Source organism: Haliotis rufescens, unplaced genomic scaffold (genome assembly GCF_023055435.1).
Source record: "Haliotis rufescens isolate VD_foot unplaced genomic scaffold, xgHalRufe1.0.p SCAF_17, whole genome shotgun sequence".
Taxonomy (NCBI): domain Eukaryota; kingdom Metazoa; phylum Mollusca; class Gastropoda; order Lepetellida; family Haliotidae; genus Haliotis; species Haliotis rufescens.
Window position 1 is genome coordinate 24610150 of NW_025963857.1, and position 12835 is coordinate 24622984.

The following is a 12835-nucleotide window of genomic DNA, read 5'->3' on the forward strand; positions in this document are numbered from 1 at the left end:
GTCTGGAATAATGAGGTTTCACCTGGAATTGTACTGTCTGGATTAGTGAGGTTTCACTGGGAGTAGTACTGTCTGGATTAATGGGGTTTGACTAGTTGTGGTACTGTGTGAATTAATGGGGTTTCACAAGGAGGTGGTACTGTTTGGATTAAAGAGGTTTCACTGTTGATCGGAACAAAAATACCGCTGATAATCTCACTATGACTTTATGCAATAATAGACGTAACACATATACCAGTCTGTCCACACGTATCTCACACACGGTGTGTTTACGAGTCTGTGTCACACTAAATAGATGCCTGGAGAGGAATGTACGGGTCATATGGGACATGCAGTATCATCAACCTGGAACTATGTAGAGAACTGGGATTTATTGCATATTTACACCAGTTTGTGCAACATCTGTAACGGTAATGGCTGCTACTTCCAGAGTTATTTGCAGTTGTGACATTGTTGCATGAAATTAGATACTGATACTAAGCCGAACACGAGAGAATGAACATGTTCTGCAATGCAACTCCAACCTTCAAAATGCATGCTATTCCGTCAGTCTGGGACAACTAAATTATGCTTGGGGACAAGTAAAATTTGAATTATGGTAGTCCCCATTGACTACTAGCATTTCTTGGCTACGACTGTGAGGATAATACTTCATTTTGGCTACTAATTGAAACTGATTAAAACTGACAGAAATGGTAAATAGTAATCATTTTTGTCTTGTTCAAGCAGGACTAGCTACAAGCACGGAGGACAAGTGGAATAAGCTTTACACTAGTCCTTTGGACTAGTCTTAAGAAGGAATGTCTAAGGCTAAACCTGTGTGGAACATATTGCATGTATACATACTGTGTGAGCGAGTTTCACGTCAAGGACTGTAACAGTTAACTACAGCTGTGGTATATTGCCTCTGTGAAAACAAGGTTCTTTCATGAAGTTAGACAAACCATTCCTGACACTCGTGAAGATCCGGGGTAGAATAGGTCTTCAGCCACCCATGCTTGCCTTAAAAAGCGACTATGCTATGCTGTACCTGTGTGGAACATATTGCATGTATACATACTGTGTGAGCGGGTTTCACGTCAAGGACTGTAACAGTTAACTACAGCTGTGGTATATTGCCTCTGTGAAAACAAGGTTCTTACATGAAGTTTGTTTTTGTTTGGATTAGACAAACCATTCCTGACACTCGTGAAGACCTGGGTTAAAATGGGTCTTCAGCAACCAATGCTTGACGTAAAAGGCGACTATGTGCGTCGTAAGAGGCGACTAACAGGATCAGGTGGTCAGGCTCGCTGACTTGGTTGATGCATGTCATCGTATCCCAATTGCATAGATTGATGCTCATGATGTCAATCACTGGACTGTCTGGTCCAGACTCGATTATTTACACACCGCCGTCATATAGCTGGAATATTGCTGAGTGTGGCGTTAATCAACAAACAAACAAACAAACCATGACAGAACTGAAATACTTGAGAAGTCATTGGGAACTTTAGGATTGATACATCGACTCATGGATATCACAATATATTGATTAATAATATGATTAATTATTCTGTATGTGTATAGATGAAGATTGAATTTTCTGCTTCTGCTTCAATCTTATAAATGTAAACATTTCTGGGGTAGTGAATTATTCATTTAACATTGATATTCATAAATTTGTATCGATACTAAGGTTTTACATGATGAGGAAATGCTTGTCAAGTGTGCACAAATGTATAGAATGGATGCTTAGAACAAAACTAATACGTCTGGAGGGAGACACAATAATATTCATTGTACTAAATTCTTGACAAGAAATGTAATGTTCCTGTAATTAATGTAATTATCTTACATTACACTACACAACACCATTTAATCATTTTACAGGACCTGCATATTTCCTGTAAGAACTCTTGAATTAACTACCCATTATTAGAGACCCCCTGTAGCCCCTGTTTTAAAAGTCAAGATAAGACCAACGGTACTGTATCAACTAGGGCTGGCAAAAATGATTGATGATCAGAATTATCATCAATGGAAAGAAATATTAATGATTATCAATATGAAAATTGTGTCATCGATAATATCTTATGAAATAAAGTTTAGATTGACCAAAACAGACTTTTTTTTGTCAAAAATGTCAATTGCTGAAGATGGAAAGTAACTCAAATGTCCACAAAGTAACCCCTGCTTGAATGTGCCACCACACACTAGTGGAGTGAAATATGTCGTTTTCTTTTGGAGTTTTTTTTTGCTCAAAGTTACTTTTTTTTAAATTGATCGATAATTGATCGATATTTAGTTAACGATTATCAATCTCTATGATCTGTATGGATGTCCAGCCCTGGTATCAACATTAAAATTTAAAAAAATTATTGATACATCGATATCACAATATCGATAACATCCCTGTGAATAAATGTTTAAAGCATAACTGTTATCCACTGATATTGACCAAGTTTGCTATGTGTGAGTCACTGAAAGGATGTGTGTGTGTAATTTGTGGCCATTACTCCCTGACTGGAGACCTAATCCTGACTTCATCACCATGTCTGTGTAGCATTGAACAGTGCAGGTCATGGTGACCCAAGTACAAGTTGACACAGTTAGAGGCATGTTTCCATTAAACGTTTGGTCATAAATCAAGTCAACAAATTGTTTTCCATGTATGAGCTAACAGGGGCAGAGCATCTTGCATTGGTGTTCTCCAAAATCAATATCTGTGTTCCTCCACGCTAAGGTTTGGGTACGTCTGTCTACACTGGTCTATCGTCAGACTGTCTACTGCATCCAGCACATCTTGTCTGCTGTAGCAGGAAAGAACTTGTGATTTGACAGTTTACTTCCATTTTGTTGGAGATAACGTTTCTGCATCATCCATGCTAAGATTTGTCATGGTGATTTGAAGATTTCTTTTATGTCATGGTGCCCAAAGCTGGTGGATATGAAGATATATTTTCCCCTCTCTCGACAACTGTGTGCAACATCATGTGGACGGTGTGCAATGTGGTGTTAATATGTGCAACAGTGTATTTGTTGATCGCTGCACTGCTCTGGTACTGAGATCAATTTTCTTAAAATACACTCTTTTTCACTGTGGATTAATAATTCTATATGACCATAAAACCAAGCTCCTATTTGACCGCTCACCCTTGTTCAACATGTGCCATAAACTGGATATTTATGTCCCAGAGGTTAGTGATTCATTCCGTCTGCATAATACATTAGAGCCAGCATGTAATCAAATAATGTGTTTGTGACTTGTAAACATTATGTTAAGCTAGCCAGTGGTTAATATCTTTACAAGGAATTATGTAATATTTAGACTTCCTGGAAGTTATTTAATAATAAATGGTTTTACCTTTGACATCGTCCTTCAACCTCAAGCCCGACTGGAATCAGTGAACACTCCAGAGACAAATGGTATTTGTTAAATTCTGCAAGTTTTTCCCTGTGTTGTGGCATGCTGCAAGTCTGGCTGATGACTCCTAACAGCAGTGTGTGTTAATATTCAATAGCTCTGCCTCCAGAGGGCAGCGCGATAATGGAAAGGAGTGTAACGGAATTGGCCAACATTGGACAAATAGTCTGACTCAGCAGCAGCAATGGATATACGCTATATAAGAAGTTGGTCGCCAGGTTGTGTGGAGACGATTCCGTACGATGGTGGTCAGTGAGGAAGCAGTGAATATTCTATTTAAGTCGTGATTAGGAGGAGATAGCGCCTGGCATTATGGAGGGGTGTCTGAGACCTTTGTGTTCGGTTATTGGATGTACCAAACGTGGCGCCAGTTCCACTCCCGATTGTACAGACAATTCAGTTGAGGATAAGAGGTAGGTTATATGATGGGAATATCTCAATATTCCTTTTATGGGATCAAAATTCTGCCTCTTAAACTAATGGTGACATGTTTTCCTTGTTATATCCTTGGATAATGTGTCCCTGAACCCTAATGATATTGATTGATGTTCACGCTATCAACCGCTGGCTGCACTGGGTTGAGCAACCCATGCTTGTCTTAAGAAGCGACTAAGCTTGTCGTAGAAAACGACTAGCAGGATCGGGAGGCCATGCTTGCTAACTTGGTTGATGCATGTCATAGTATCCCAGTTGAGCAGCTCGATGCTCATGAAGTCAATTACTGGACTGTCTGGTCCAGATTTCATTATTTTCAGACTGACGTCATTATGTTGGAATATTGCAGAGTACAGCATTAAACAACAACAAAAAACAACAACATTTAATGGAAAGACAGAATATTCAGTTAGCATGTTATTGACACACACTTATGTTAATGTATCAAATACATGCTCAGGCACATTGGCACAACTTTGTGTGCCATTGAATATACCATTGAAATGTTAACTAATTCTCAGGACAGAACAAGATGTCTTAATGATTATGACGTTGATACTTCTTAGTTATAAGGATAATAGTGTGTTCAGTAATATTTGTACAGTAAACTACATTTATAACGAACACACTTATAACGAAATGACGAATATTACGAACTGCTTTTTGGTCCTGTCCATTTGCTGTGTATATGCTGTATATATGCTTATTATGAACTACGGTTATAAGGAACTAGAATCAGTGGGTAATATTGTGTTCTGTGAGATCAGTAGTAAGAAGGGTAATATTGTGTTCTGTGAGATCAGTAGTAAGAAGGGTAATATTGTGTTCAGTGAGATCTGTAGTTAGAGGGGTAATATTGTGTTCAGTGTGAACTGTAGTTAGAAGGGTAATATTTTGTTCAGTGAGATCTTTAGTTAGAAGGGTAATATTGTGTTCAGTGAGATCAGTAGTAAGAAGGGTAATATTGTGTTCAGAGAGATCTGTAGTTAGAAGGGTAATATTGTGTTCAGTAAGATCTGTAGTAAGAAGGGTAATATTGTGTTCAGTGAGGTCTGTAGTTAGAGGGGTAATATTGTGTTCAGTGAGATCTGTAGTTAGAAGGGTAATATTGTGTTCAGTGAGATCTGTAGTTAGAGGGGTAATATTGTGTTCAGTGAGATCAGTAGTAAGAAGGGTAATATTGTGTTCAGTGAGATCAGTAGTAAGAAGGGTAATATTGTGTTCAGAGAGATCTGTAGTTAGAAGGGTAATATTGTGTTCATTGAGATCTGTAGTTAGAAGGGTAATATTGTATTCAGAGAGATCTGTAGTTAGAGGGGTAATATTGTGTTCAGTGAGATCTGTAGTTAGAAGGGTAATATTGTGTTCAGAGAGATCTGTAGTTAGAAGGGTAATATTGTGTTCAGAGAGATCTGTAGTTAGAGGGGTAATATTGTGTTCAGTGAGATCTGTAGTTAGAGGGGTATTATTGTGTTTAGTGAGACTTGTAGTTATAGGGGTAATATTGTGTTCAGAGAGATCTTTAGTTAGAAGGGTAATATTGTGTTCAGTGAGATCTGCAGTTAGAAGGGTAATATTGTGTTCAGAGAGATCTTTAGTTAGAAGGGTAATATTGTGTTTAGTAAGATCTGTAGTAAGAAGGGTAATATTGTGTTCAGTGAGGTCTGTAGTTAGAGGGGTAATATTGTGTTCAGTGAGATCTGTAGTTAGAAGGGTAATATTGTGTTCAGTGAGATCTGTAGTTAGAGGGGTAATATTGTGTTCAGTGAGATCAGTAGTAAGAAGGGTAATATTGTGTTCAGTGAGATCAGTAGTAAGAAGGGTAATATTGTGTTCAGAGAGATCTGTAGTTAGAAGGGTAATATTGTGTTCATTGAGATCTGTAGTTAGAAGGGTAATATTGTATTCAGAGAGATCTGTAGTTAGAGGGGTAATATTGTGTTCAGTGAGATCTGTAGTTAGAGGGTAATATTGTGTTCAGTGAGATCTGTAGTTAGAAGGGTAATATTGTGTTCAGTGAGATCTGTAGTTAGAAGGGTAATATTGTGTTCAGAGAGATCTGTAGTTAGAAGGGTAATATTGTGTTCAGAGAGATCTGTAGTTAGAGGGGTAATATTGTGTTCAGTGAGATCTGTAGTTAGAGGGGTATTATTGTGTTTAGTGAGACTTGTAGTTATAGGGGTAATATTGTGTTCAGAGAGATCTTTAGTTAGAAGGGTAATATTGTGTTCAGTGAGATCTGCAGTTAGAAGGGTAATATTGTGTTCAGTGAGATCTGTAGTTAGAAGGGTAATATTGTGTTCAGTGAGATCTGTAGTTAGAAGGGTAATATTGTGTTCAGTGAGATCTGTAGTTTGAAGGGTAATATTGTGTTCAGAGAGATCTGTAGTTAGAGGGGTAATATTGTGTTCAGTGACATCTGTAGTTAGATAGGTGATATTGTGTTCAGTGAGATCTGTAGTTAGAAGGGTAATATTGTGTTTAGTGAGATCTGCAGTTAGAGGGGTAATATTGTGTTCAGTGAGATCTGTAGTTAGAGGGTAATATTGTGTTCAGTGAGATCTGTAGTTAGAAGGGTAATATTGTGTTCATTGAGATCTGTAGTTAGAGGTGTACTATTGTGTTCAGAGAGATCTGTAGTTAGAGGGGTAATATTGTGTTTAGTGAGATCTGTAGTTAGAAGGGTAATATTGTGTTCAGTGAGATCTGTAGTTAGAGGGGTAATATTGTGTTTAGTGAGACTTGTAGTTAGAGGGGTAATATTGTGTTCAGTGAGATCTTTAGTTAGAAGGGTAATATTGTGTTCAGTGAGATCTGTAGTTAGAAGGGTAATATTGTGTTCAGAGAGATCTGTAGTAAGAAGGGTAATATTGTGTTCAGAGAGATCTGTAGTTAGAGGGGTAATATTGTGTTCAGTGGGATCTGTAGTTAGAGGGGTAATATTGTGTTTAGTGAGACTTGTAGTTAGAGGGGTAATATTGTGTTCAGAGAGATCTTTAGTTAGAAGGGTAATATTGTGTTCAGTGAGATCTGTAGTTAGAAGGGTAATATTGTGTTCAGTGAGATCTGTAGTTAGAAGGGTAATATTGTGTTCAGTGAGATATGTAGTTAGAAGGGTAATATTGTGTTCAGTGAGATCTGTAGTTAGAGGTGTACTATTGTGTTCAGAGAGATCTGTAGTTAGAGGGGTAATATTGTGTTCAGTGAGATCTGTAGTTAGAAGGGTAATATTGTGTTCAGTGAGATCTGTAGTTAGAAGGGTAATATTGTGTTCAGTGAGATCTGTAGTTAGAGGGGTAATATTGTGTTTAGTGAGATCTGTAGTTAGAGGGGTAATATTGTGTTCAGTGAGATCTGTAGTTAGAGGGGTAATATTGTGTTTAGTGAGACTTGTAGTTAGAGGGGTAATATTGTGTTTAGTGAGATCTGTAGTTAGAGGGGTATTATTGTGTTTAGTGAGACTTGTAGTTATAGGGGTAATATTGTGTTCAGAGAGATCTTTAGTTAGAAGGGTAATATTGTGTTCAGTGAGATCTGTAGTTAGAAGGGTAATATTGTGTTCAGTGAGATCTGTAGTTAGAAGGGTAATATTGTGTTCAGTGAGATATGTAGTTAGAAGGGTAATATTGTGTTCAGTGAGATCTGTAGTTTGAAGGGTAATATTGTGTTCAGAGAGATCTGTAGTTAGAGGGGTAATATTGTGTTCAGTGACATCTGTAGTTAGATAGGTGATATTGTGTTCAGTGAGATCTGTAGTTAGAAGGGTAATATTGTGTTCAGAGAGATCTGTAGTTAGAAGGGTAATATTGTGTTCAGTGAAATTTGTAGTTAGAGGGGTAATATTGTGTTTAGTGAGACTTGTAGTTAGAGGGGTAATATTGTGTTTAGTGAGATCTGTAGTTAGAAGGGTAATATTGTGTTCAGTGAGATATGTAGTAAGAAGGGTAATATTGTGTTTAGTGAGATCTGTAAATAGAAGGGTAATATTGTGTTCAGTGAGATCTGTAGTTAGAAGGGTAATATTGTGTTCAGTGAGATCTGTAGTTAGAAGGGTAATATTGTGTTCAGTGAGATCTGTAGTTAGAAGGGTAATATTGTGTTCAGTGAGATCTGTGGTCTTTTTCATGTTCCCACTCCCCACGTCTCAGTTATTTCTTTGTTTCCATGAACTCCTCTCAAACATATGGACAAATAATAACCAGGGGTTAAGGAGAAACGATATGCACTGTCCAGGTTAGGGTCTATTGTGTCAATAAATAGTTGTAGAACTAGTAGCATCTGTCACAACATGGGATAAGCAGGAAAATTATTTCAGCAGTTGGGAATGGACTATCAGAGACAGCATTAGGTGCTGACACTGTGGTAATGATACTAGACGTCCCACTGATGGGGGCTTGCAAATTGTTATTGTTCTACTCTGCTATTGTAGTGTTAAAGTTGTCCCAATCACCTGTTAGGAAAACAGTGTCTTGATTTGATGGAACAGCATGGAAGTGAGTTAGGAGGCTTGACATTGTTATGGTTTTGTCTTCTTGATGTTGGTTATGCAAGAGAATACAAGGCCAGAAGCACCATTCAGATACGGGTAAGACTAGTCTACAGCAACCCATGCTTGCTGAAACAGGTGACTATGCTTGTCGTAAGAGGCGACTAACGGGATCGGGTGGTCAGTCTTGCTGACTTGGTTGATGCATGTCATCCTATCCCAATTGCGTGGGTTGATGCTCATGCAATCACTGGATTGTCTGGTCCAGACCTGATTATTTACAGACCGCCGTCATATAGCTGGAATATTGCTGAGTGCGGCATTAAACAACAAACCAACAAGACAAAGCTATGATGAATTGTTCCACCCTGTTATGGTAGTGTTTATACTGTCCTAGTTTCCTGTTGAAAGACAACCACCTCCATGCTATCATGAATAGTCTGTGCTTCAATCCTTGACCCTGCATACCAAAGACGTAAAAAGATGGTACATGTTGTTACCCTGCCTGGGGCTCGGTTAAGGGGATAAAACAAGGACTGGTCAGCACGGTGTGGTATAATATGTCTCTGCACAGCAAAAACAGCAAAAACAAAACTTTGCATGTCTACCAGGCACATACTTAACTGGTGCCTTTTAGTTAAACTAGGACATGGTATCTCAGTGGGCCATCTGTATAAAAAAACCGGCATAAATCGGGACGAGTACAAGCAGCCCAGCACACTAGTGCATGCATACAGCTGTAGTAAACGGGATGGCGTTAAACCCCATTTCATCTCACCTCACCTGTTACGAAAACAGTATCTTTATTTTATCTAGTAGATTGGATGCGTTGGACATGGGGCTTAGTGGGATGGGGACTGGGATCATTTTGCCTGGTTTTTTTCACTCTCATTAAAATCAAGACCTTAGTTCTCGCTACCGCTAAACAAAGATCTGAAGACATCCCATTAGGGATCACGTCAGAACAACCTTTCATCCGACCAATGAAAGCATCGCTTACCAGATCATGAAAGTGACATTCGGAATGTGTTTTCTAGTCATGCAACCTTGAAAACGTTAACACGGGGTATTCTTAACGACAGTTACGACTGATTCCGTCAAAATTATCGTCTATCTCTCGTTTCCGTGGGATAAACATTTGAACGGGGGAGGCGTTGCACAGTACGCGAGAAGCACTGCCATACAATCTCAATCATATATTAGACATTCCGGAATGTTCGTTTGTTCAGTTTTCAAAATTTTAATCGAGAACTGTGTCAACATATTTTTCAAGTGTAGTCTGAAATGGAAGTTGCCAGGTTGAAAGGAGTGCCGTAAAGCTTGAGAAAGCTGCTTTCTAATTGGATGATGTCGACTTCTGGTTAGTCATTTCAATGATCGGTCAAAGTTTGCGAAAGGTCGTTCTGACGTGACCCGTAATGGGATGTCCTCAGATCTTTGTTTAGCGGCAGCGAGAACTTAGATCTGATTTTAATGAGATTGTTTGTTTTTTCACTCTATAATAAACAACACTGTTTGCTGAACATTTTGGATATCATGGTCACCTGTAAAATCACGTAGTTTTTTCGAGAAAAATAATTGTTTGCCTTGAGTGAGTGAATTGAGTTTATTGCCGCTTTGAACAGTGTTCCAGTTTTATTTCATGGTGTGTCGGCTTGATGTGGGAGGAAAGCCCAAAGTAATGCAGGTCTCAGATGAATACCACTTTGGTGAAACCCACAAGCACTGGGATTCAGATGCCCATGCCCAGGGGATGCAACTCTGCACAGCGAAATGTGGCGACCCAGATGACAGGGCCACCTGTGTGTCCTTGTATGTCTTGAAGCAGTGGCAGGGACCAAATAAGATTCCACACAGTCTCCCTCCCGAAAGGACAGTATTTAGTGATTGGACCCTATGCAGGACGCCAGATATTTTTTGAGTCATTGCCCCAACGAAGTTGGCAGGGGATATTGAAATGGGTTCCATCTGTACATCGGTGTGTGCGTGTGTCCCGAAATCATTTCCGGAGCATAACTCAGAAACCGTTAAATATTTCTCAACAAAACCTTTTTTTTTACGTTTCCATGGCAACAAGTTTGACTTAGGTTCTATAAGGGTGGTGTTCATTTCTGGAGCGCAACTCAAAAACTGTTAAATACTTTCTTACAAAACATTGCATGCTACCAGGCACATACTGAACTGGTGCCTTTTGATATTTAGCACTTTTAGTAATTTATATTTTAGAATTTTAATTGCAGGTATTTTGACAGGCTAAGAGCAATGTTGGGTCAGTTACCTGGTTTGGGACCATAACATTTTAAAATGGGCAGGGGATGTAGATGACTTCGTCGACTATTCGCTTTTTATTCCCTTGGGTCAAGTCTGTTGGATGGTGTCTATGACACCAATGTTCAGAATTTTGTTTAACATAATTCTGCTGAAAATTCTGTTTTGTATCTGTTCAGCATGTTCAGTGCTTCCCCCAAATGTGCAACATGTCGCTAAAGTCACAACAACATGTCTAGTTAACAATAAATAAATTTTAATGTGAAGTTTACACAATATACGGCTTTCCATGGGATGAGAGGTCGGTCAAATGACTGTGAAATTTGACGTTAATGTTGTTGTATGGCTGTCAGTCTATACAAGAAGTGACACTTACCTCTTTAAATAAAATTGTGTAGAGATCTAGCACTCAATCCTTCGAGGTAAAACATAGTGAAATAAAATATGATAAGAACTGACTTTCACTTTGTGTGAGTTCATTGGAGTATGAACCTTCATAGAGTGAGGGCCAAATATTGTATAAACGTTGTCGCAATCTCTGACATTCATACAGTTTGTCCTCATTCTATGAAGGTTCGTACTCCAATGAACTCACACAAAGTGAAAGTCAATTTATAAGTAAGACTGAGGGCCTTTTCTATGCATATTATATTATGTAGAGTTCATGGATATGTGATACCTGCATTCGATCAGGAAATATAGATCTGTAAAGAAATTCAGGTCTACAGGTTGAAAAGTATTCATTAGGTTGTTTTTGTTTGTTGTTAAACGCCGCTCTCAGCAATATTCCAGCTATATGACGGCGGTCTGTAAAATAATCGAGTCTGGACCAGACAATCCAGTGATTGACATCATGAGCATCGATCCATGCAATTGGGATCGATGACATGTATCAACCAAGTCAGCGAGCCTGACCACCCGATCCTGTTAGTCGCCTTTTACGACAAGCATAGTCGCCTTTTACGGCAAGTATGGGTTGCTGAAGACCTATTCTACCCCGGAATCTTCACGGGTCCTTTCATTAGGTAATTACCCAGTGTGTTGTACAACTGAGTTATTTTAAAAAAAAATTCTGGGCAAGCAGCTCAAAAGTATTTGTGTGATGGTGATTTATTTTGCGTTTTATATGCAAATACGCAGCATACCTGGATTCTGGCTAAATGCTGACTGAGATAGGTACACTGTGACCTGCTGATCATGTTGCCTGTACCCTGACCACAAAGATAACTTCCCATGGTATCAGACGATGACCTACAGGCGTGACGAAGATGTAGCATTGATGATATGGGCATAACCACCAAGCCGACACAATCGTGTGAATAGTGAGTCCATTCTAGCTGATTTTTAGCACTCATGAAATTTCATTTCTGTCGCTGTTCAGGCAGCGGTCAGTATTTTTCACTGTGTGACTGAAGTACCTGCATGACAGTCAAGGTCACTCTCCTACCCAGGGGCCCGTGAAGATCCAGGTTAGAATAGGTCTTCAGCATCCCATGCTTGCCATAAAAGGCGACTAAGAGGCGACTAACGGGATCGGGTGGTCAGGCTCGCTGACTTGGTTGATGCATGTCATCATATCTCGACTGCGTGGATCGATGCTCATGATGTCAAATACTGAATTGTCTGGCCCAGGCTTGATTATTTACAGAGCACCGTCATATGCTTGAGTGTGGTGTGAAACAACAAACCAAAAAAACAAAGCTGGCGGTACGGTTGCTTTATGTATAAAGATATATTGTCCTGCCCGACAGAGAAATGTCTGGTCACATGATATGCAAATTAGCTTGTGGCAGTGTTGTAGTGGAAGTCCTCACTGTACCTGATTGTGGGTCTGGGTGGTTACAGGCCGGCAAAGCCACATTTCGAAAATAGATAGCCCAAATTGATGTGGCTCTCGCGGCAATGGTTATGGTTGCGTGATTGTATAATGTGGCTCTCGCGGCTATGCTGTCAAAACATGCTTTGTGATTCTAACATGTTACCGTATATAACAAAACAAGTCTTGTTTTCTCATTTTTTATTCAACAAGGATAACATATTCATCAAAACTTTACAAGAACACCACGCTTAGTAATTTAAATTTTGGACACTCATTTAAAGGTATCTCTAAAGAACATCACGCTTAGTAATTTAAATGTGGGACACTCATATAAAGGTATCGGTAATCGGATTAATTAATTACCCGCTAGAATAGGTGAAATGCACTCAGCTGAAAATGTGGCTCTACCGGCAATAGCCAT

The 12835-nt window shown here is 39.1% G+C and overlaps 1 protein-coding gene across 3 annotated transcripts in view; it reads left to right on the plus strand.

Moving 5' to 3' along the window:
• LOC124118755 (GTP-binding protein ypt1-like) overlaps nt 1–12835 on the plus strand; it is an 82529-nt gene that overhangs the window by 19775 nt on the left and 49919 nt on the right. The window contains exon 1 of one of the 3 annotated variants that reach the window (XM_048397777.1): nt 2823–3819. The exons of the other annotated variants lie outside the window; for them this stretch is intronic. Within the exon in view, the coding sequence (XP_048253734.1) occupies nt 3719–3819 (101 nt within the window). The 5' untranslated portion in view covers nt 2823–3718. Of the gene's footprint in view, nt 1–2822; nt 3820–12835 lie in introns of those variants that run through there. 3 annotated transcript variants of the gene reach the window in all.